At 36.8% G+C, this 26,525-nt stretch overlaps 1 protein-coding gene across 2 annotated transcripts; it reads right to left on the bottom strand.

Annotated features, from left to right (window-relative positions):
• Positions 1–1,093: 1,093 nt before the first annotated feature.
• LOC139937859 (tetraspanin-31-like) lies at positions 1,094–25,872 on the bottom strand. 2 transcript variants are annotated; one of them, XM_071933216.1, is made up of 6 exons: positions 25,660–25,872; positions 12,366–12,533; positions 10,115–10,315; positions 8,330–8,452; positions 6,615–6,710; positions 1,094–3,776 (listed from the first exon to the last, which is right to left on the bottom strand). In XM_071933216.1, the coding sequence occupies exons 1-5, from the start codon at positions 25,717–25,719 to the stop codon at positions 6,636–6,638; spliced, it is 627 nt and encodes a 208-aa protein (XP_071789317.1). In that variant the 5' UTR covers positions 25,720–25,872; the 3' UTR covers positions 1,094–3,776; positions 6,615–6,635. The 2 variants fall into 2 exon arrangements, with proteins under 2 accessions (XP_071789317.1, XP_071789318.1); XM_071933217.1 differs by lacking the exon at positions 6,615–6,710.
• Between the last annotated feature and the right edge of the window lie 653 nt (positions 25,873–26,525).

Below are 26,525 nucleotides of genomic sequence, written 5' to 3'. Positions count from 1 at the left end.
AGGCAAACACGGTCGTCTTCTGGACTATGAAACATTGATATTTTAGAACTCCTAATTCCAACATTGACTTCACTAGTTTACTTTGAGAGCCAATATAAAATGATTGTTTCATTGACAACATTACAATATAAATAACGTCTAATTAAAACAAAAACAGAAGATAAGGATGTTTTAAATAGAGTATGCAAAACATAAGATAACTGAAAAGAGAAAACTATGTCTCTGGTTTGACGTCAGCCATTAACAGCAACTTGCATACTGGAATGAATAAAAAAGGAACTGTAAGATTGAAACTAATTTGTGTAAATCGTTAATAAATTATACTACACTATAAAGCCTGTCTCATACTTCCTGTGAATGCTTCGTACAAAGCAAATTTTATTACCTTAAAAGCTGGAAAAACACTGCATTTGCATTCGCAGGATGTATGAATCGGGATTACCTTGAATTCATATTGAAGTGTAACAATTATTGCAACTCAGTTAATTTATTTTTAAAGAACCCCCCAAAAAGTATGTCATACTTAATATATGCCTTGTGTAGATTAAAGATGAATTATTATACATTTAGATACTTTCCAATAGAGGCCATCTTTACGGGCAAATTGGGTTTCGGCTTCGGTTCAAATCAAGTTTTCTTTCTTTTCTATGCAGCCAAGTGGTTCACCGACAAATCGTACTGATAAAACTCATTTACAATTTTTTGTTGTTTTTTGGTCAAGATGATCTTCCCGTCAAGGAAACTCGGCAAACTCCCACTAAAGTATATAAAAACCAAGCTGGCAATAGCCAGTCTCTCTCATACAAACATTGGTTTAACGCCTATGATTATGAATTGCACAATTCTACTAGTCATTTTCAAATAAGCGGTTATTCTGGGGGACTTGAACCCATAACCATGTGTTTGTAAGTCCTGCAGTCTAACCACCATGACCACTGGACCACATAATAACATACATGAAATGATTGATTCGCCTACAAAGATGGCTGACTTTATAATGGGTAACATCAATTGGGAACTATCTATGAACAATACATAAATGCTTTGGGGAAAATTAAACAGATTTAAATCAGAAATTCTTATGGTAACTCTGTTTATTTACACTGATATTTTAAACGGCAAGGATAGACTAAAATGAGGAGCGCATTTCATGTTAAGATATTCAGATTATTTGCTTAACCTTTGTGAATGTTGGCAGGATGGTTGCTAAGCAACAATGCAAACACAGTTATCCACTGATCATGCCATAGCCCTAGCCAATAGCCATGTTATAATTCAGTCCTTACTGACGAGGCCCTTGCAATCTGGGCCCAATTCCATGGCTCTCCTTACTGGCATATTTCTGCAATGCGATCACCGTTCTCCACTTACGGGGCAAGCGTTGAGTTTCTGCGCTAGCTTTGTAAGCGAAAAATACCTAGTAACATGGAGTACGCACAAGCCAAAATTCCTTGTTAACCCCTTAAAATACGCTCAACTTTGAATTCCCCATATCATTTTCTACATTGTAACCTAACACCATTTTGTTTGAAAAAAAAACCCCAAAGTTTTCTAATACAATAACCCAACACCACCTTCGCAAAAAAATCATCTTATATATTACTCAGTATCACCACACAAAATTATTCATTTTACCCTTTCATAAAAACACAAAATCAAATATTTTAAAGAATTTATAGATTATTGGCTAATATACAGCACAAAACACCAAGTTTTTATAGGCAACAAATCTGCCTCTAGAAAAAAAACAATATTCACCGTCACATCAACAAATTATTATACACATTCATTAGTATATATTTAATATGTACTGATTTCCGAGTATTGAAGTTTTTAACTTATTTTGCATTCCTATTTTTTTTCTCTCCTTGCTTTAGGAAATCATTCACTGGCCGGAAGCATATTAATAAAATAGCATTTACACATAAGGACAAATAGTGTATTGTTGGTCACATCAAGAGTACTTGGACATTCCTTCTGCTGTTTCGCAGAAACAACTGAAAGAAATCTAACATTTTTACAAGAATGTTGAACAGTACGCTTATCAACCGTTTTCACTATTACAACTGGTAAAGAAACTTCCAAGTAGAATTTGGATGAAGGAATGAAACGGTTTCTCGATTTAGAGAAGAAAACAATTTGACTCAAAAGCACAACCATGCAAAAGGCTTACTCAGTCAATGAAGCTGTTTATGTACAAGTTTTCAGTAACCATACAATACTTTTGTTTAAATCTGATTGACTTTATCCAACAGAAAAGCTGGGTCCCATTCCATAAAGTGAAAGGGCTACAATAATTTTGACTTATCCCAGCTGCATCGTTAAATAAGTGAACAAATATAACCATTCAAACTGTCACAAAGTGACAAATGCAGTTCCATACTTCTAATAATTGCTACACATGTATGAATGTCTGCTCACCAGCTTCTGACACAAGAGGGCAGCAGACTGATTTGTCCATACTCAGAGGTGGAAATCCTTTAAAAGAAAAGGGATTCCCAGAAAAAGAGCCGTCTCTACATTTCATGGTTTATGAAAAACAGTCTGCTCTCGTCATAAAGAGCACTGTTAAAGAGGTTCTGGTTATTAAGACTACACTCTGAAGTCATGAATCTCATTTCTGCTTTGTGTTTCTTTGATGCTCTGCTCTTATAACAACGTTCCTGTTATAAAAAGGTAATTTGGCCGGTCCCAGCGATCTTACTATAACGAGAGTCAACTGTATACATGTAGGTGTAGTTTGGTTAATCCTTTTTTAAATTGTTGGATTTATAACAGAAGTTTGTTTAAATAATGACAAATGAGGAAGGTCTTTACTACAGAGCAACGCCATCTTGGATATGGTCAATAGTCATCATGCTTTCCCAATCACAGTTTCTTTATCAGCACATAGATTGTTTGGGGGGGGGGGGGGTCATGCAATGGTGCTGTTTTATCATGTACATGTATCACTTCATACTCTGATGCTCAGTCTTATGGGTGTGTTTCACTCAAGCTAATGTTTTCTCTGAATCTTTTGTGAGATGTGGGTGTAAACATTTGATTAAGCTCAAACGTTAACAATCAATGTTTTTTTCATTCATTGTAACATGCTCAAGGCAAGACTGGTGAACTCTTTCAGTGCCAAAGTCGTACATGTACAACGTACATGTACGTAACATGTCATCACAAGAGGGTATTATTACTCAAGGAAGTACTTTTGTCATTTAGATGTACCCAGGCTACACAAATTAGCAAGATACTTTGGTCAGAAAGAGTTACTTGTTTATTTTTTTATCAGAATTTCAAAAACCTCAAAAAGATGAGCAGTTTAGGTTCAAAACGCCAACAAAATGTGCGCACTGAAAGAAGTGAGAAATGTTTCTTACGGTCATGGCTAAATTGAGATGACATGTCACACAAAAAGTCAAAGTTTGTGTTTTGAGGCCATTTTTAGAATGTAGTTTGGAGACTGGTTAATTTTTCCTACAGTTTGAATAGCAACCTTCCATCACAAAAAACCGGGGGATATTTTGCATATTTTGTTCAAAGGTTTTAGTTTTATTGGTTTTAGATTGAAAAGGTTCTGTAACGTTAAGTAAGATACACACTTGCTTGAGTAGAACGCACCCAATCATCTCATCTCATGAAGCGCAACTCCAAGTGAAGTTTCTACAGCCAGAAAGGCGAGATGATTGTCCCGGGTCATCAAAGTTGACAATCTAGAGGAAAGCGTCAGGATTGGCTCTTGGGTCCTTCTGATTACGGAAACGGAATGTTATGACGATACCAACCAACTGTTGACAAATCAGAGACATGACTTGGTCAAGAAATAGATTAAATTTACAAATATCGGATGAAGCTCTGTGAATGGACATACGAATAGAGGGGAAAGGGATTAAGTGAGATCACAAAATGTAAACAAGTTTAAAAGAAAAGATGAAAATATCAACATTTAAAATTGTATCATTAAAAACTCAAACCAACAATACAATCTTCATTTTTCAAATGGAATTAGTCAAATTATAAATGTTCATTGATAATCTAAACTCAAAACCCGAACCACAATACTTTTCTGTGCATTATAAGTTATCACACAAGCGCGAGTGGAATACGGAAAATATAGCGCTTCTGCGTCCCATATCCAACGAGGCCGAAGGCTGAGTTGGGTATGGGACGCAGACGCGCTATATTTTCCGTATTTCCACGAGCGCGCGTGTGATAACGTATTTATCTTCAAGTAAACTTGGCGCGTGACATAGAACACACAAGACGCATGGTAGTGATATTAGCCGTGCAATATAGGTTTTTATCACCACTCCATTCTGCCAATCTGATTGGAGGATTAGCGCGTACTTGAAGATAAAGCAAGTTGTTGTGCTTGCAGACTTTAGGAAATTGGGTCCTGGGCCCATTCTTAAAAAAGCATGAAACCAAAAAAGCTTGCTACGCACAGAAAATTGTTGCTTAGCAAATAAAGGTTACCAGCCAAAATACCCTACATATTATACCACTGCTGTGACAAGGGCCCAATTTCATAAAGCCTGTAAGCACAACAATTTGCTAAGCATGAAATTTCTTCCTTGATAAAAACAAGATTACCAACCAAATTTTAATTTGTTGCATATTGCTTGTTACTGGCATTCAGCTGTTGTTTGCTTACGTATCCTGAAAATCACATGGAAACTTGGTTGGTAATCCTGTTTTTATTAAGGAAGAAATTTTGGGCTTTTGTGCTTACAGGCTTTATGAAATTGGGCCCAGTACCCTATTAATTTTTTGCATAAATTTCTGCTAAACAGCTTTATGAAATCGGGTTCTGATTGAAGCCTCTGATTGCAACTCAGTAGGATAGGAATGCCAAGGGGAACTGGAGCATGACGCTGCAGTAGTAGAGACCTCGTTCTACAAGACGCTAACTGAATTCTTAACGAAGTAAGCTTGATTGGGTAAGACTAGGTAGGACTTGGCTGGACTAGGCAGAGGGTGTTATACTGTTACAACACCCACCCGTTATGCTGATCAATAATGTAGATGTTTTATTAACTCTTTTATGCGCCAAAGCGACGAGTTAGAATCCCTTCAGAAAAATAGTTGTAACATGAACAATAAAGAGCGCACAACCACACAATTTTCAGAATGGGAAATAGGACAAATGAGATTGCTATTGTTACTTTGTTTTTTTTTTTTGGGGGGGGGAGGGGGGAGCCATTTGCAACAAAACTCCAAGAAAACACATCATGTGTCCATACGATCAATTTATCACTGAAATAAACGGTGAATGAATTGGTTACACAATACTTATTTTGATTGGATTTACTTTTGATGTGAATTGGACTTGACTCTTCTCGCCGGAGGACTTTTTATCAGTCGGAGGGTCGGGAACATCCAGGATGAATTAATTTCAGAGAGATTGTTTGATCCACTTAGTTAGGAGGGGAGCTTGAGATTTTTAAGAGGTACGGGAAGGTTTAGATTGTACATAAAATACAAAGCCCTCAAGTGCAACGGTTATGCAACCCCATTAAGATTGTACGAGAAATGAAAAATACTGAATATTGGATAAGGTTTCTCCTTGCTGTGGAGTTTAAAACCAACTGAATTGCGATCCTTGGCTACATTGGCAGCTAATGGTTAAATTGCCTCTGGCAAAGATATTTACTAATATGGAGAAAGGCAACATAAGGCTGGATAGCTAAATTGGTAGAGCACCGGTACGTTAATCAGGAGGTCGTTGGTACAAGTCCCGCACGCTCCAGTCAATTTGTTTTTGTTCAAACCCAAACTAGAATTGCAAGTAATTATGCTTAGAGGTATACAGACTCCATTTCAATTAGATGTCTGAAGGTTTAGTCAAACAAATCTTGAAAACTTGAAAAATGGAAAAAATCTTGAAAAATCTTGAACAACCTTTAAATCTTAACAATCTTGAAATCATGAAATTTTTTGAAATTTTTAGGGAAAATCCTGATGAGTCACATGCTTGAACAACTGTGTTGTGTTAGAATTAAAACTTAATTGATCTTACAAGTAACAAAGAGTTTTTAACTGTAAAACGAGAAAGACAGCATCCCAGAAACCCCAGCAAGGCCTACTACGTTCAAGAACCACAAAACCCACATTGATCTACAACCAAGCAAACTCCTACATATATACCTATTTCATTTTAGTGTCTTGACGTTTTGAGTCTGGCAGAGTCTCCCTCTTGTTTAGCCATTAAGATAGACTCTGCTAGGGTTGAAAACGACAGGCCAATATCTGTTTGCATATATCAGTCCTTTTTGCTGGGAAGCATTCTGCAACAGCTAGTTTTTCTATTTCTATTTTATTTTAATAACTAAAACCATTAGTTGAGCAACATGCTTTAATCTGAGGTGCATTTTTGTTAGTTTGTGTGCTCCTTCGTCAAAGTCATTTTATAACAGAAACAAACGACAGAAACTTGAAACCCGTCAACAAACTGAACAAACTTAAACATGCAACACTGGTTTGGAAGAGTCAATTCAACCAAGGCGTTCAACAAAACAACAATAAAAGCATGCAAAATAACATGTAACACAAACACAAAATTGCCAAAAAAAAACCTACAAAGAATTTACAAAAGTGAGCTAGAGGGAAAGCGTTGTTGTTTATACCTAGATGATGAGTCGAATGGGCTACAAGAAAGCGCTAGGATTAGCTCTTGGGTCCTTCTGGTTGCGATAGCGGACGGCTAACCACACCCCAATCAGCTGCACGAGGGCGGTATGTATGCCGAGAATCGTGGCAAGATGGAAGAGAGAAAGAGAGAGAGGGGGAAAAAACAAAAGAAAGAACGAAGGCGATTTATGTATAAATGCGGAAAGGAACAGTGTTTCTGTTATATCTGTCAACTTCTGGTAATTTTCATGTGATGATCGCTAATAATATTTTTTTTAAGGAAAACTTTTTGTAAAAACTGTATAAATGCATTTTTACTCGTGGCAATTTACATGAAAATTGTCCTTGTTATTTGATGAATTCAAGAGCAAATATAATACTCAACACAAAAATAAACATTTCTTATGTCAAATATAAGTAAGAATGTTTTTTGGCTCACATTCAATGAGTGGCCGGACATACAAGACTACCAAAAAAAGATTTTACAATATTATTATTATTTTTGTTTTGAAGACCCTTGAACCTCCACTCCCAATACCCCCCCCCAAAAAAAAGTAAACAATATTCTCTTCACCCTGTGACATTAGTCATGTAAGGATTGCGCTTTAACTCTTCTAAACCAGTGTCATTCTGAACACAAAATCAGCACAATTCTTCACACAATCACACATGCACGCATGCTTTGTAACAATGAAGAGCAAAACACGAGACCAAAAACTAAAAGAGATTCTGACTAACAATGTGTCAGTGATTTTGATTGGCTAATGTGGTTTTGCATGTAATGTTTCATCCAATAGAAATATTCCATTGATCCATGTCTTGAAAGAGGATGACCTGATTTGCATATGACCCCAGCTTATGTTTAATGAGGAAATGTAATTGATGGATTGATTGGATCTGAGTTGGAAAATCACAAATTTGGACAAGCTCCAATGTTTAGAAAGGCTCTCCAGTATTTTCGGCACAAAAAGTTGTTAAAAAAAGCCAAAGACTTTACTGAAACTTTTTTGTAAACAGCAATTTTTTTTATTATTTTAAAAACAAGTTCCAACTTGAACTCAAAAAAGTAAAAATAGTAATTTATTTTACCCTATAGAAAGTTTTAGATTTAGAATAAAACTAAACCCCCATTAAATATTTCTTTGTCTACTAAGAAGTAAGTCAGATCAAACACTAATTTCCAAGTTTCAACCAAAATGACATGCTTGCTTGTTGGACAAATAGCTTCAACTTCTAAGTTTGGCTCAAATTATTGAAATACACAAATATGTTTTTTATGACTTTCTAGTTGATTCAGATGTGCAAGTTGACAGAAAGCATAAAATAAAACTTGAAAATAAAGAAGCTCTATAAAAGGCTCTGGACACTATTGGAAATTACTCAAAATAATTGTTAGCATTAAAACTTGCTTTGTAACGAGCAATGGAGAGCTGTTGATAGTATAAAACATTATGAGAAATGTAAGTAGTGTTTGAGAAAAACGTTATTTCTCACTCAAATATTAAAAGACTTCATGTATGAAGCCTTTTATTAGAAATCTGAAAGCTAACAACGTGTTTTTTTCCTTTCATTATTCTCTCGCAATTTCGATAACCAATTGAGTTTTTTTTTATACAGATTTGTCATTTTATGCGTATGTTAGCATGGTGAGAATACTGGTCTTTGACAATTACCAAATGTGTCCAGTGCCTTTAACTAAGATGGAACGTACCTCTGTAAAACTAAAGAAAAGTCCGACTCCTCCAGAGTAATGAAGACCTTGATCAAACATTTTATCCATCGCTTCTTTACATTTCGGACAAGTGGTGCAGTTATTTTCTTTACAGCAAGGTACCTTGAGATACAACGAGGAGGAAATGAAGGTCAAAGGTCAGATATGAATTCGTTTAAAAACACAATCAAAATGGTCATATTTCACTGACAATGTATACTGCAGTCAGTAGTATATAATTATTGATGGCTTCAAGCGCTACACATGTATGTTTAAAAAAGTATGACACAAGACTTTGTATGTCTTCCCCGAAGCATGCAGAGGGAAGACCGCTCTAAGAATCCCTTTCGGGAGTCAAAGTATTAACGGAAGCACATGTTACACCAGTCCATTTTTGTTTTTTAACACCCCGAGCATTGTTCCTAGAAGTTTAGGTACCAACCAGCTACTACTGCTATTGGTAAAGTACACTGGTTGCTATGGGTAAAGTACATTGTTTGCTCTGGGTGTAGTACATTGGTTGCTGCGTGTATATAACAGCGTCGCGTTCACAGAGTTTTCTAGTAAAAATAAGACATGTCATGCGAAGCGCTCTAAACCAATCAAAAGGCAGAATCCTCATACATCTACGAGGGCTGTTATTAAAATGAGGAGCAGTATTTCCTTAAATTTAAATTTAAATAATCACGAGATTTCATCCGCAGTGCCTGTTACCTCAACTCCAGGCAACAAGATACAATAAGAATAGTTTCTTTAACTTTGTTATCCTCAGCAAAACACAAAAGGAATGCTGTTTTTGCTGGTAGATGTAGTCCCAATGTAATCTGCAGGGATACGGGGGAGGGGAGGGTTAGCTGCAAAACACAAAAGGAATGTTGTTTGTGCTGGTAAATGTAGTCCCGTAGTCCCAATGTAATCTGCAGGAGTAGGGGAGGGTTAGCTGCAAAACACAAAAGGAATGCTGTTTTTGCTGGTAGAGCCAGATGTTATCTGCAGGGGCAGAGGGGAGGGGGTATCACAAGGCACAAATGGAACACTGTTATTGCTGGTAAATGTTGTCCCAATGTAATCTGAAGGAGTAGGGGGAGGGTTAGCTGCAACCATGGCAAAACACAAAAGGAATGTTGTTTATGCTGGTACATGTACATGTAGATCTCAATGTAATCTGCAGGGATATGGGGGAGGGGAGGGGTAGTTGCAAAACACAAAAGGAATGTTGTTTTTGCTGGTGCCCAAAGCAACTTGTAGGGGCAAATGCATCACTTCCAAATGTTCAGAACTAAAGGATCTAGTATAACTTGAAAGAGATATACCCATGGCAATGATGTATTTGATAATAATCTGTAACTGCAATGTAACTGCGGAGAGGACAAAGAGTACCATATTATGTGAATTCAAATTTAAGCTGGAACTTGTGAATAAGCAAGTCATTGTTCCAGACATTATCAAAGTTTAACTCCCAAATGGCTTTACTGGAACACAGCCCAAGTTTGCTTAATAGGGAGGTTTAGCTGCACATTCCACATGAACATGAACAGAAGAAAATTTTGCCGTTAAAATCTCACGTTTTTAGCATACGTGAAGTTACCATTTTTCACGTCAGGTACATATGTGCGTGCAGATGTCATACCTGAGCATGAAATAAGCCCAAAGTGGCGACGTTCCCCAGAAACAATACAATTGTTTTGTGTTCACGTTCACATTTTTGCTAGCGTAACGTGCAGCTAAACCTCGCTAATATTAATAATGTTCTTACAGCGATAGCCACAGATTGTGTTAATTTACCTTGGTGCAGGGTGGGTGGGTGTGGTCGTCCTCTGTGAATCCGCAACAGTTTAGTCCCCTCTGTATGTCTGATTTAGTTTCGAAACTGGAATGGTTCCAGCTGGCCTCGACTAACTGCACACGTTGTTCGTTCCCCAGGGCCAAGCAAGCGATCGACACTCCGAACTGAATCAGGAACACTAGAAATAAGATCACCATGTACTGAAAGAGTAAAAGTGCTCAGGAAAATAATACAGGAGGGGAATCAATGGAGACATTACAAATTAGATTGGTGGCCTAATACTTCATGGAATTAACAGAGGCAATTGCCTCCATGACCCCCTGGCCATTGCCTTGGTGCTCCAGTGGCAATTAACAATTTCCTCAAAGGGTGCCCTTTACCAAGGAGACAATGCCTTGGTGCCCTTGCCCTTTCAAAAACGAAGCATACAGGCCTGAGATTGTTACCATTATCTACTACATGGTGCATCTGTTACTCCCTGAGTAACTTTGTAATAGGCCCAAGTGTTTGCTCTAAGAAGAATCTGTTCTCGCTTGGTTCTAGTTCAGCGTTTTGGTTTCTTTCATTTATTAATTCTAGTTGTGAAGCCAAGTTGTGAAACCCAGGGGTCGATTTGACAAAACACTAAGATTCATCCTAAAATAAGTTGCAGTATTGACATTAGTGATTTGCTTAGCAATTAAGACTGATTTGCACTTAAGATCAATCTTAACTCGTTAAAAAAATCAGGCCCCAGGACTCGCAGAAAAGCAAATTTAATCACTAGCTAAGAACCAATTTAGAGAAGACAAGGAAGCACTTCAGTTTCAGATGTTGGAGGAAACCCCAAGAGAAATAATCCTGGAAAAACCCACACTATCAGGTAGGGACTGCAAACACAATCCACATTGCGCTCCCGATGAGATTTGAACCGGGGTCCTAGAGGTGGAAGGCGAGGAAAGGTACCACTATGCCAACCATATTAACTGACCAGCCGTCGATTTCACCAAACGCTTCCTAACTTAGGATTAATCTTAGGACTTAGGACGAGTAAAGTTCCGTATTCAAATACGTAGGACGCATTGGACCCATCCTAAGTTAGCAGGGGTTACTCATCCTAACTCCAGTTAGGATTCATCCTAGCGCTTCGAGGAATCGGCTGCCGCATTTCTTGTCACTGTCTGCCGACTCATTCTTGACAATATTCAATTGAAATGACACAAGACTGCCGGACGTGTATGGTCCCGAGTTTTCTAACCTCACGCTAAAATCACTGATCTCAAGCCTGCGGTCCATTGTAAATTTCCAGCCTTGATAAACGCTCTTCAAAAGATTTGGACGTCGTAATAAAGGTTGTTTTCTACTGAATTTAAAAATACAGTACTTGAAAACATTACCAAAGAAAAGTATCACAGTACAATTGTACACCTGCCTGGCAAGATCTAATATAATGTCTTAATTCATTATTACATGCTAGACTATCCTTGTAATGTTTGACTAATGGACGTTAGACTCAATTTGAGTAAACAGGATTTTACGTTCCAAGTATTTTCAACTGTTCGCAGTCCTACGGGGTTGGAAGCAATGTCTGACTTCACCACGAGGGAATACTAGGTCTGGAGCGTTTTCTTTCTACTGAAGAGGCCGCTGATGTTATCCTGATGGAACCATTTATCAACACAAATAAAAAAATGCTCAAATAGTAAGAAGACTTAACTTTGCCTGCAAGCAATACCCCTATTTTGACTCCCCACACAAAGGCCAAAAAGCACTTACAGTGCTTTCTATTTCTTATAAAGACATCCTTTGTGGAAGAGAACAAAATTGAGAACTTTGGAAAATTTGCACAAATCTCATATTTTGAGGCTCACATTCTCTTTGGAAATGTTTAAATAACTGGGTTTTATTGTTTGTGAAAAAAACTTGGGAAAGCACAGAGTATATCGGTGTACATCTGTATAAAAAAATATAAAAAATAAAAATAAAAAGTACTAATAAACTAAACTGACCTGACTGAGTTTACTGACTAGAACTATTGTAATGAGTCTAAGTCTTTTCATTTAAGGATTCATTTAACCTCAAGGAACCCAGGGCATTTTTTAAACATCTTGAAGATTAGAACACCAAACCTGCAACCTATCAATCTACTCCTCACACTTTCCATGAGACCCTTCTAACTAAAATAAACAAAAACAAAAACACAGCGGATACTTTTTTATCCTTCAAGTGTGTCTGGAATTAATTAAGGAATATCTGTGTTGCTAAGGATACAAAGAAGAGGCAGACTTGGTGATGCTTGAGGGCTCCAACGAGGCCTACGATAGCGACGACGAAGAGGAAGATTCCGCAAGCTATGATGCCGCCAACGATGTACATACTAGACACGTAGGCTGAACTCTTGGCAACCGGCGGTACGATGATGAGGATAAGCGCTACAATCTAAGATCAAGAAATAAGAAAAGACATATTGGATAAATGAAGGATTAATTACTAAAAACAAAAAGGATGAATAGGCAATGTACAGTATATTGTAGATTCCTGCGGGCGTAGATTAACCACTTTAGCAATGTAGATCAACCAAATAGCAATTAGACTATTCAACAGCAATAATGCATTTACTGCGATCAATGTAAATTGACAAAAAGCAATGCCAATAGCCACGAATGTGGCAATGCACAAAATGTACAGGTAAATTGAAGATTAACTGCGGACAATCTCTCACATGTAGAAAACCAACATCAGTTTGGATTAAACAAAGTCAATGTGCACAGGGGTCGAAATTGCCACTAGCCCGCTAGCCCGGGACTACCAGATTTACAGCCGGGCTACTCATTTTTCCAGTTTGATAGCCCGACGGGCTAGTGGAAAAATAATGCAAAAATCATCATCACAAATAATAAAGAACTATGTTATTGGTGTATTGTAAAGTTTGAGCCGTGACGCGAGACATAATGTGTCTTTCGGGCTACCAAAATCTAATCAGGGCTACTAAAAATTATTGGTCACTAGCCCTGCTGACTACCATGGAAATACACTTAATTTAGACCCCTGTGTGCATAATTAAGAATAACTGCGGTTATAATTAAGAATAACCGCGATTGATGGAATCCAAGGCAACGTGTTTCTTTAAGAAAACATATTTTTAAATAGCAATCTTAGATCTACTTCCTCATTGTCATGTCTAAACACCTTGTCCTAATATGTTCATTAATGACTTTAATTCCACTTCCTACATTAGTACCCACTATACTTAAAACTATGGAATATTTACAAGTGTAGCTTTAAGAAATGAAACAATCCAAGCAAAGAATTGCACTTTCTAGTAATCTAGTTTCACATCTACGTACATGTACTTGTACATCTAACACATTTTTCTGTTTCATTTCGACCTGAAATTAGACTGCTACCGTAAAATGAAATTGAGGATTTTGTACAAGTGTAACACAATAATGTTCAATCCATAGTGTAAGCCAGAGACATGTCTGAGTGGATTTTGGACACCCTGTTTTATCTGTGATTTTGGACATTAACGTGGACACACCCAGTTTGTAAATTTCCAGCTAACTTGGACACCCTTTTACCAAATCCTGGCTAAACCATTAATGTTAACCTAATTTTATCCGTTAATGATTACATTACATTATAAATATATCCAAGTTGAATGTCACTGGTTGATTTGATTTAGATCCCCATGAGGCTGAGACGGAGTCTAACGATGATCAAGCGCTACTTGTGGTCATGCTACATTATGCACGGCAACCCTATTCAATCTACTGGCGAGGCGGGACGTGATGTGGGTACGTGTGGCCCAGCTTGTTGTCACCAAGAGCTTTCAGAGTTAAAGGAGGAATGAATTGTGTAATTTGGTGAAATGTTTTCACTTCACACTACTACTCTTGTGAATACAATTTGCTTTCATCACCTGGGCACAATTTCATCTTTTATACAATTTCATATACATGTAGCTGCTTTAAAAGCAGAAAATATTGGTAGTTACTCAAAATAATTATTAGCATAAAACCTTACTTAGTAATGAGTAATGGGGAGAGGTTGATAGTATAAATCATTGTGAGAAACGGCTCCCTCTGAAGTAACGTGGTTTTTGAGAAAGATATCATTTTCCACAAATTTGATTTCGAGACCTCAGATTTAGAATTTTAGGTCTCAAAATCAAGCATCTGAAAGGACACAGCTTCGTCTGACAAGTGTGTTTTTTCTTTCATAGTTATCTCGCAACTTCAAAGACCAATTATGCTCAAATTTTCACAGGTTTGTTATTTTATGCATATATGTTGAAATATAATAAGTGAGAAGACTGTTTTTGATAACTACCAACATTGTCCAGTGTCTTAAACGTTTTGTTTGCTTTGCAGAAATGAGCAGGATAGGGTCTACCATTCAATGGAACACGACAAGACATTATTCTGATAAGCATCGAAGTTTAATTTCTTATTTGTATAAATTACTTATTTGTGTTTTTTTTTAGCAGCTCTATGAAAATGGGGCCTGGTTTTGAAGGTGATTTGAATAACTCTCTATGCACAGATTGCAAAATCCGGTAAAAAATCAAACAGTCTGAATGATAACAATAACTTTTTCATCCCTGACAGATTTAAACAACTACATGTAGGTGCAACTTTTTCAAATTATTTTTTTGGGGGGCAAACAGATTATATCCATGTAACTAGAAGTTACCTGAATATACTGGAAATCATTGATTATAAGAATGAATCAGAGCATACACAGACTCCTCACTACTTGTTTTTGCCCCACACACCAACAAAATTGTACAGTGTTAGAATCCTTTATATTAAAGGCAGTGGACACTATTGGTAATTGTCAAAGACTAGTCTTCACAGTTGGTGTACCTCAACATATACATGTATCCATAAAATAACAAACCTGTGAAAATTTGAACTCAATTGGTGGTCGAAGTTGCGAGATAATAATGAAAGAAAAAACACCCTCGTCATACGAAGTTGTGTGCTTTCTGATGCTTGATTTCGAGACCTCAAATTCTAAACTTGAGGTCTCGAAATAAAATTTGTGGAAATTTACTTCTTTCTCGAAAACTACGTCACTTCAGAGGGAGCTGTTTCCACAATGTTTTATACTATCAACCTCTCCCCATTACTGGTAATCAAGAAAGGTTTTATGATGATAATTATTTTGAGTAATTACCAAGAGTGTCCACTGCCTTTAAAGGAATAAGATTTTCTCTTTAAGCAATCTCGTGTCATTGGAAACGGTCAATAAGGTTATCAGGAAAGTCCTGTGATTTGTGTGCAGTGACCTGGGTAGCAATAGGAATACGGTTACGGTCAATGAAGGGCTGCAGATCTCTAGTGTGCAGTGACCTGGGTTACAATAGGATTACGGTCAATGAAGGACTGCAGATCTCTAGTACGATTGCACTACTGTATGGTCAGTGATATTGATCAATAAAAACTGAATAAATTAAATGCGAATTTGATCATATTGGCCGCTCAGTATCTTTCAGAATTTCGAGGAAAAGTGCACAGTTTGATTGTTTTTGGAGGAAATTGTATTTTGTTATTTTCATAGAATTTATAGGAATTGATTCTTAAGAATATTGCGAATTTTTTAAAATCTTAACACATGAACTTTTATTATTTTGCTATAATTTCATAGTAAAATGCTACATAAAATGTACCAATTGATATAGCCATTGTCTCTTTTTTAATGTTTTTAATGTGTCAATGTTTTTACTGTATGCGACATTTGAATAACCCTTTTTGGGATCTAATAAAGATTATTTTATTGTATTGTATTGCAATAATATGAGCATCTAGACAGCATTGGTCAATGTGTCAATGTGTGGTCAAGTGGTTAGATTGCAGGACTTGCAATCACAAGGTTCAATGTTGTGGGTTCGAATCCTACCAAGCTAACCACTGATTTCACAATAAAAATAATAATAGGAATTGTTGTCTAGTTATCGAATCACAAGTTTATATTTTGTTACACCCTTACACTGATGTGTATTAAAGGATTTTGGTACTTTTTGTAATACTAAACATGATGTCCACAGATTTACATTAAACTTACACCGTTTGAAGATAATGATAGTAGAAAGCGTACCTTAAAATATTAGTTGCTGAGGTGCTGTAGTTTTTGAGTAATGAGTAAAACAATGTCATGAAAATACATTTTTACATGCTAAAATAATTTTCGTCTCATGATCACTGAGACGATTTTTTTTCTTCATGACATTGTTTTACTCATTTCTCAAAAAATACAGCACCTCAGCAACTCATAGTTTCAGGGAAGCTTTCTACCATCATTATCCTCAAACTGTGTAAGTTTTAGTGTAAATCTGTAGACATTGTGTTTTTTGTTCTACAAAAAGTACATACATAAACCCTCTAAGCTACTAAGTACTTTCTCAAATTCGGAGAACAAAAAACCCAGCTTAATACACATTCAGTGTATTAGGGTAAAAACAATTGTTTTTTTCCTGATGCGAAACTAACATCTATTGGATCACAAGTTATTGATTTGTGTAATTCATAATCAATAGAAGTTAAACCAATGTTTGTATAAAAGGGATTGGTTGTGGCCAGCTAAGTGTTTATGACCCATGGATCTTATCGCAAATACTCGGTACGCGCACAATAGACCTGGAATGAGGTGCATGCTGGTCTAGCTAACTATCAAATTTGATCACTAGCTAGACCAGCATTCACCTCATTCGACGGTTTGCGCTTGCGCTATGGTATTTGCGAAAAGGTCTATTGTGGGAGCTATGTATGCCGAGTTCCTTTATTAGGAAGATCATCTAAAAAAATAAACAAAGCGTTCTCTTAAAATTGTTTAAAAAGTTGCTTTTTTAGCAGTTTTTATGTGAGCTGGGATCTGGATCCTCTGGAGATCAGTGAGTTTTTCTTTTCTTAAAATAATCAAACATAAAATATGTTCAGGGTAATTAAAGGGTTTTGGTACATGTAGATCTAGTTAAGCTTCATAAGTCGTCAAGTTTTTTGGGGAAAAAAATGAAAAATCACAGAGCAATGTTTTCAGTAAATCGGTTGTACATACTAAAATAATTTTCAGTTTTTAAGACAAACATTTTGTGTGTGACATTGTTTTACTAATTTCTTAAAAACTACAGCACTTCAGCAAGTAATATTTAAAGGGAAGCTTTCTACCATCATTATCTTCAAACTGTGTAAGTTTTTATGTAAATCCGTGGACATTGTGTTGTGTCCTAAAAAAAGTACCCAACCCTTTAAATAACATTGCTCCCTGTCAAATTTACAATTCACACCATGTACAGTATATACATGTAGACGATAGATTCCTTGCACAGGGTAATTATACATTAACCTCTACCGCTTCCCTGGACGGTGGATATGAATTAAGAACAGTTCAAGACACTCCAAGAACGCGTCCTTGAGCAAGATGACGCATGCCCGTAGGATATCTAAACACGTGAGAAAATATCAATCTGTCCTATGCTCTCCGCATAAACCTCGTATCGAGGAACCAACGTAAACCACACAAACAAAAATACTGACTTGGGGATTGAAGCGCTTTTCGTGAATAATATGTGGATTTAAAATTTAATAAAAAGCAAGCGGCCTACGGCAACACTGGAATGATATTGGATTATTTGTCAGGAGGTTAAAGAAATCATTTACAGCAAGTAATAAATACAATTTATAGAATTTAATGCTTGACTTTTTTTTCTTGTTTTCTTCTTCTAATTTTTGGATTGCTTATTGGAGACTAGTTTGAGAGGGTCACTTTGCTGTACAACCAAGTACAATGAACTAGGGATTCACTCTCTTCGGTTTAGTGAATTTTATGCATGAGGAAAAGGTGTTAGGGTTTGAGGCTCTTCAGCAAAGAGGAGGTCCTAGGAGACGTCTTGGGGAATAGCTACGGAGAGGGAAATTTCATTGGGAGGGTGGAGTCAGAGTGAAGGTATTTTAGAGAGGAAAGATTCAGGGAAGGGTTCTGGTTAGGTGTAGTAATAAGGAAGGGAACTTGAACAGCGATAGGCCTGAGTTAAAGGCAGTGGATTCACTATTGGTAATTACTCAAAATAATTATTAGCATAAAACCTTACTTGGTAAAGAGTAATGGGGAGAGGTTGATAGTATAAAACATAGTGAGAAACGGCTCCCTCTGAAGTGACGTAGTTTTCGAGAAAGAAGATATTTTCCACAAATTTGAATCCGAAACCTCAAATTTAGAATTTGAGGTCTCAGAATCAAGCATCTGAAAGCACACAACTTTGTGTGACAAGGGTGTTTTTTCTCTCATTATTATCTCACAACTTCGAAGACCGATTAAGCTCAAATTTTCACAGATTTGTTATTTTATGCATGTTGACACACACCAACTGTGGAGATTACCAATACTGTCCAGTGTCTTTAAGATGAGAGGACTCTAGACAAGGATGAAAATGGGAGGTACAAGGATGGATAAGGGTCACTCAGTGATGTAATGTAAGAACTGTAAAGGGAAGTGGATGATTAATGGAGGTACAACTTGTCCTTTGTTATTTTTATAAATCTTGCTTTTAAAGCTATTGGATCCTTTCGGTACAGAAAAAAAATTAAAAGTTCACAGATTACAAATAACTTACAGGGTTTACAGAAGGTAGTGGTGAAAGACTTCTCTTGAAATATCATTCCATGAAATGCTTTACTTAAGAAAACAGTAAAACAATATCAATTCTCGATATCGAGAATTACTACGGATTTATTTTAAACACATGTCATGACACGGCAAAATGTGCGGATACAAGGGTGGGTTTTCTCGTTATTTTCTCCAGACTCCGATGACCGATTGAGCCTTGGACAATACTGTTTACCGAAAGGGTCCAATGGCTTTACAGGCACTGAACAGTAACAACACATTTCATAAGTGTCAAAGGGTCAGTATTCTACCAACATATTATAAAATGACAAATCTGTGAAAATTTGGACTAAATTGGTCATTGTAGTTTCAAGAGAATAATTTGTGTGCTTTCAGATGCCTAAAAAGGCTGCAGGCCTGAAGTCTTTTTGAAATAATTGACTGAGAAATAACCTCTTTCTAAAAAAACTATGTTACTTCAGAGGGAGCCGCTTCTCACAATGTTTTCTACTATCAACAGCTCTCCATTGCTCGTTATCAAGTAAATTTTTATGCTAACATTATTTTGAGTAATTACCAATAATGTCCAGTGCCTTTAAGTGTAAATTATACATGAAATACAGATTGTTATCATAACCAGTAACCATGCCAAGATGCTTTACATACTGTAGGGCCTACCCATCTCACTCAAACAACCCACAATTTATATCCATGAATACGCGACTACTGTACATTATAAACACACACTGGTGTAATGTAAATGTATGACTCACTCACGATTCCAATTTATCAAGGTTCAATTTCTGTGAAGGTGGCTGGTTGTGTTAGACACAAACAGAAACATATCTGCTTTATAAATCAATTGAAGATTAATGGGTAGGTTTGGAATCCCTAAATGTATTCAATTTCAACCAATAATCCAGAGTTCCGGCCAATATACATAGCATTGAGTTGTTTAAATTGAATTGGTTCATTTGGCAAATTTTATTGCCAATTGAGCTTCAAATTAATGACTTGCAAGTTGGCAACCAGATGTTCCCAGCCGGCTTCAGACCCTGGCATACATGATGTACAAACACATGCTACGTGATGCAGTCTCTGTGTGGACATTATTTTTTTCTGTAGTATTCTTCTGTACAATTTTTTAAAGGAAAAGTTATAATCTTCAACACTGAAAATAACACTGTGTGGACAATTAGAGTGATTCCACATAGTGTTTCTCCAGTTGTTAACATTATGTGGACTTCTTTTCATCTCAGGTCCACACTATTTGTAGCGCAAAACAAAACACTGATCTCAAACCTTTAAAAAACAGGCACAGATGCACACACTGTGGTGGTATTGGCTAGTGCCAGCAATCATGTTATTGATAACGAGAGTCAACTGATGTACATTAGATGTAGGCAAACATGTAGTGCAGATTTACCCACAGTGTACAGACAGATTGCCTACTCTGTACACTACTACACAGTCTTTCAGTAACAGCTGTTCACAGTTTTAAGTGCTTACCATTATTAAATCTTTCTAGTAAATGAAATCAAGGGACCCTCAAAAGCGCCCAGCATGATAACCCGCGAGTAGACCTAAAAAAGTTGCTGTTCATGTTAGACTGCTGGCTCCATCGAGACTACATACTACTCCTGCGACTTCGGCCCCAATCTCGCCAAAGAGAGTTGCAGGAGAGCCGTTACACAACATGTATCATCACTGCGACAAACATTTAACAATTTCATAGGTCTGTGACAATACCTTTACAGGACTATAGGAGACATGTGAAGAAATTTAAATTATGTAAAATAAATTCTTATCTTATCTACAGTATGTCAGTTTTAGATGTGGAAGGATCAGGAAACCCCTAGAGAGAAAAACCACGCAATCACAGTGCTACTGAACTTATAATCCGCATTCAAGGGACCAGTGTGGGAATCTAACCAGGATCCACTGCAGAGCAGGATTCGAACCAGGATCCACTGCAGTGCAGGATTCTAACCAGGATCCACTGCAGTGCAGGATTCTAACCAGGATCCACTGCAGTGCAGGATTCGAACCAGGATCCACTGAGATGAAAGGCAAGGGAGAAAGCCACTGGCCCAACTTCAATACCATGAATCCTACCATCCCAAACTGGTCAAGATTTAATCAACTGTTTTGAGATGGGGTTTTTTAAGCACATCAATCGAAAGAGAAATATGATTATTTAATGCGTTTTTTTTTGGTCCTCTTTTACACATCATCAAAATTGTATAAAATACCCTGAAAAGTCCATACAAGCCTACACCATGTTTTGTACGAAAGTGGTATTATATAATTGTTTTGTTTTTTCCAGGGCCAAATTTCACGAGTGATAATATGCAAACTGCAAGTAAATTGTTGTATTTTATGATTGTGATTATTATCTTAAAATAATGCTGGATTGTTTGTGTACATGTAGTAGGCACTTTCACAATACCATTTTGTCATTCCTCTAATATATTAATATTATTTTTTTATGAATGACACCACAAACAATGGCAAAACAATCAATTGTACATGTGGCAACAATGGTACCATACCACCAGCCACGTGTCAATGACAATAGTAGACGACTCTATCAAAAATAATACAGGCGGTTATACACAAAATGCAGTCATGTGAATCATAATGCACAGTGCACACTATGGATAGAGGGTAAAGTTCATCTATATTTAGCGCATAATGAGATCATCTACTCTCATCATTAGACTTGATTAAGTCCCTTTATAGTCTCATTGGGATTATACACAGCCGTTGTCTATTTCATTTAGAAAACCAGCATTTCAACCGTCTTGATGGTACAACAAATGTATATTATGTAGGGCCTACACACCCTGCAGGTAACATGTGTACTATAATGCTATCAAATTTGAGGGAAGTAGTTAACAACATTAAAATATCATGTCATTGCAAAAATGTTGTATACAAAATTTGTAATTCTGTTACATAAGAGTTTGAAATTGTCAACACATTGTACCTTACTTAAAATGGCCAAAATGTGCACAAAAATAATTGAGAATTTTTTTCAGAATTGGGGAAAATTGGATGGCCTTTTACCACATCCTGGCCAAAACATTGCTATGAAGCATACTGCACAAGTAGGCCTATAGACGATGTGACCTCTGACGTCACACGAAAACGCTAACATGATTCGCGCGCACGACGCCGGGCAAAACCTTTGTGTTTTGGCAGCCAGCTAGAAAATGTACGCAATCTTACTGTGACTGCGCAACTCAGTGCCCGGCGAAACATGACGTATATAGTGTTTTGTCAACAGAGGGCGGTTTGAATGTAAACATAGGTCACATCGTATATAGTGTCAGGCATCTTACTTTACACTGAAGGTTAAACTACATCATGTACATGGAGCAGACTGCGCAAGTCTCTTTGCCTATTATTTCTAACTTTGGGACAAGATAAGTTTGTGTTTGAATAGTTATGATGATGTGTTTGGTTGAAACTGATGCACAGATTTGTGGCCATAAGTAAGTACTTAAAACATGATGCAACCTTTGTTTACAAAAAGAGTTAACCCCTACATCCACTGCCTCATTGGTAGGTGAGGTATGCACAAGTTTACATTTTGTGTCATATTCATAAACACTCTACAGTAGTTCCTTTAAATGTTTTGAAGAAAGGGTTTATATCTTTGTTATTTACTCCATGGTATTGAAGCTTAAGGCTTTCTTTTTTGTCTTGAAACAACAACATCACCACTCACCCCTCAAAATTATTTCTGCCAAAATCAAGTAATGCAACATTACGGCATTTGATAAGTAGGGCTATGCTACATAAATGAAGATCTACAATGCATGATGTAAACATGAAGTTGGGAAAGTACGATAAGTGTTGACCATTAAATCAGCCAGTTTGCATTTGCTCCAATCAATACAGAGTCAAAAAGAGGATCTTAGGAAGGGACGAATCTGAAAGGCTCATGAGATGGGGACGGTGATAAATGTGATGAAAAGAAAACATCTAGGTAAGATTGAAAACAGTGAAATGGAAAGTGCATGACATCAATGATGGATGAGCACTCTAAAGGACAGTAGGGTAACTGTAAATTTTCTTCTTTTTTTTACTTTTTTTTTCTCAGATCCTGATAAATGTTTCATGCATGAATCGTTTCTCGGATTCAAATGTTTTTTGAGTAAAAAGTTATCAATACCATTTAAAGCCATTGGACCCTTTCGGTACAGAAAAAGAAAAAAAAAAGTTCACAGATTTACAAATAATTTACAGGGTTTACAGAAGGTAATGGTGAAAGACTTCTCTTGAAATATTAGTCCATGAAATGCTTTACTTTTTGAGAAAACAGTAAAACAATATAAATTCTCGTTAACGAGAATTACGGATTTGTTAAAAACACATGTCATGACACGGCAAAACGCTTGAAAACAGGAGTGGGTTTTCCCGTTATTTTCTCCCGACTCCGATGTCCGATTGAGCCTAAATTTTCACAGGTTTGTTATTTTATATGTAAGTTGTGATACACGAAGTGTGGGACTTGGACAATACTGTTTACCGAAAGTGTATAATGGCTTTAACTTTGAAGGGAATACTTTCTTTAAAAAAACGTAATTTATATTTTCAACAGCTGAGCACTTTTCACGAAATAGGTTTTTATGGTCATTAATTTTTGGAGTACATGTATTTAACACTTGTATAACCCTGCTCTACCTTAAATAAAATATTAAAAAAACCAGGCCGACAGCACTTAGTATACAACATTACGGCCGAATATTTATAAAAATTTGTATTTAATATTGATCATACTGGTGTCACTGTATCATGCACGACACACAACTGACTTAAAAATTACCAACTACAGTACTCTGTAGACTGTGCATGTCTCTCGCATGTTAAAACATGGGGACCCCTTAAAGTGTGCAAGTAGTGTCTTCACACGTTAAAGCAATGTATGTGGGACCAGAACGGTGTTAAAATTGTTTGAATACGCGCAAGACTTGCACAGTTTATTTGCAATTTAGATTTGAACTACTCGTATGTTGTTTTATTTCTGATCTCTAGTTGCCAACCTACATCATCAGTGAGCCGTGATCCGATCCGATAATTTAATAGTAGGAAGTAGGAGCTTCATTAATTAATGAGATTGGATCATGGGAGAGTCCTGACCTTTTGAGGTGTCTCAGGGGGGCGTTAGATCAGGAGTGTTGCCTTACGTTATTGATGGGAAGGGTGTGTACAACACGTATACAGTACCTCCCCAAAGCTACCCACAAACATGGCAAACATTGTTAAAGGGGGGGGGGGGTTCTAAATGTTGCTCTATCAAGTAGAATCTTTATTGCATTCAAACCACTTGAGTCTTGATGTTCAAATGTTCTTGATGACAAACTAAAAATCTCATGTGGCAATGTTAAGTTTGTGTGAATTGTAACGAAAGTGAATTTTCTGCTTCTAAAATATCCCGCCTAATTTTCATGTGTTGAATGGTCGGACAGTAGGAGGGTTGACTGTGTACGATGTACATGGATTCAGTATCCAAAGCAATCTATCATTTTGCAGGCCGGCATCTAGATCATTCACAGTTCACATCATATTTCTGGTTTGAAAAAGGATGCCTAATGTAAGTAATCAGTAACTCATTGTAGAGCTCTAGCAACCCTGAGGAAACCTGTAAACAAGGGTGCTTGCTACGTGAACCAGAACCATCATGTTACCCCTTACTTGTCCACAATGTGTTAGCTCTTTCATGTGTACTGTAAAGAGTAACTAATCCTAATAGTATTCAGGGCTATGGCTTAATGTCCCACCTAAAGGAAAAGCAATAAGCCTTTCTAAGGTATGGCGGAAATGATGGGAGTGTACTGTTTGGTTTGGGTGTATACACACAAATTTACCCAAACCTTATAGTGTTGTAGCATTGTGTCCGCCATATCTCAAAAAGGCTTATGGTAAAAAGTATCTTGGACAAGGACACAAACAAAGTGCCAAGACTATGACTTGAAACCATACTTATGATCATAAAAACACGAGAGCTTGAGTCAAGTGCGCTCAGCCAAAACACGCCATAATCAAACATTTTTGAATCTCTGTCTCTAAATCCACATTCCTTAAATCTTTCTCAAAACATGTATAAATTGTCATCAGCTAGCTGCAGTGCATCTTAGTACTAGTAAGATTTCATTTTCATTACTTTTTGGAGTAATCACAAAAGGTTATGTAGGCCCTATTTTTTATAAAAACCCTTCCTTTGTTCAGATATTTCCATTGTTATTTTTGTTACTTCCTGTTCGTCTCCAGTACACTATTTTTGAAAACATGGGCAAGAACTGTTTTCATTTACATTTGTGTAACACAAAGTTCTCCAATGACTTTTTGAGTTTGAGTAAAGAAAAAGCCACATCATAAAAGGACTGCCTGAATTGTGAATTGCCAAAGCAGAATTTCAATAAATACATTATTTCATCGTCTAATATTTTTTTAAATTTAATAAAAGGAACAAAACACACCCTTACTTTCACATTCATATGATTTTGTATGTACCATGTGTACTGAAGGTTCTTCCAAATGTTTCCTTTGATCGTGTGTCTGTCTGTCTGGTCTGTCCGTCTCCATCTGACTGATCATGGAGGTTCTAGTTTCTACCTCCTTGGACTGATCGTCTGTTTGTTAGATTTGTGATTGTTGTCTTTTTTTGGTGACAGTATTATGTTAAAAAGTTTATTAATGAATTAATTTGTCTGATTATCATGATTATGAAATATTTGCTGAATTTAAAGCGACAATTTCAAAACTTATCACGAACATTAAAATTTGTGCGTCATACAATTGCAATACAATACAGACAATTAACACTGAACACACAGGGTCCTGTGACTGTGAGTGGATGTCGACTGACTGAGCACACCTACTGTACACTATACAGTCGTTACGTTAGTTAGTGCATAGAAATATGGAAATACGAAGACATCATACTTACAATGTAAAGGCTGTTCAGCGCAATAAGCGCATTTCTGCTGCACGCAAATCCCCCACACATCTTGACTTCTTCCTGTACTTAACCAGGCTAAACAGAAATAAGAAGATTTGTCTGCACCGTTGATCCAAAAAGTGTTAAAATACGAATCGAAAATCTCAGCCACTGACCACCATTATTCCACGTTGATTTCGCAACATGGACATGAATTGAACACGAGATGGCTCACTTCATCATTTTTAGCAAACTCGCTTGCACACATTGTCGCTGGATCAGCTCCTTTCGATCCCAACTGACCCAGTTTCCAGTCACACGACCTCTATCGGTGTATAAGAAAAAACAAAAGGGTATGAACATTATTCATCTAAATAAAACATTACTCAGAAATGAACGCCCGATCAAAGTTTTTATAAACCAAGAGGTTGACAATCTGGTCCTTGTGACAGCAACATTGTAACTGACGTTGATTGGCTAAAAGTTTTACTTGGACCCACCAAGGCAACATTGCAGAATCGAGGAGAGGGGAGCATTTTTAAAACTTCAGGTGGCACTTTTTTCAAAGCAATCCTCTGTCGTTTAAAAATAATATGGGATCACTTTTGTTCAACAAAGGTCAATGGTAACCCACAAAGTCAGTAATTAAACACGAACAAGTTTTGCTTGAAACGTTGTTAAGCTTATTTAGGCTATTCTATTATATTTTAGGAGCAGTGTGGTAGGAGATTCTATCCTAACAGACATCCTGTCCCCAATATGGCAAACTGTGTACAAACTTCTTCTGATAGCGCCCTCCTTTGAATCATCCTCCACAACCCATGTTATTTATTTCCCATAATAGGGGACAGAATCTTCAGTGGACAGAATTCCCT

The sequence above is a fragment of the Asterias amurensis genome, chromosome 5, assembly GCF_032118995.1.
Source record: "Asterias amurensis chromosome 5, ASM3211899v1".
Lineage (NCBI taxonomy): Eukaryota > Metazoa > Echinodermata > Asteroidea > Forcipulatida > Asteriidae > Asterias > Asterias amurensis.
The sequence above is the reverse complement of the archived record's forward strand: the minus strand, read 5'-3'. Positions and strand labels throughout refer to the sequence as shown.

What these genes read in the sequence shown, in the direction of transcription:
- LOC139937859 (XM_071933216.1), bottom strand. Translation starts at nt 25,719, where the DNA reads ATGTGTGGGGGATTTGCGTGCAGCAGAAATGCGCTTATTGCGCTGAAC. An exon ending in ACCAAGTCTGCCTCTTCTTT is followed by an intron (nt 10,316 to 12,365) that starts GTATCCTTAGCA and finishes TTACTCTTTCAG; the next exon opens with TACATGGTGATCTTATTTCT. An exon ending in TTTTCTTTAGTTTTACAGAG is followed by an intron (nt 6,711 to 8,329) that starts GTACGTTCCATC and finishes GCCCTCGTGCAG; the next exon opens with CTGATTGGGGTGTGGTTAGC.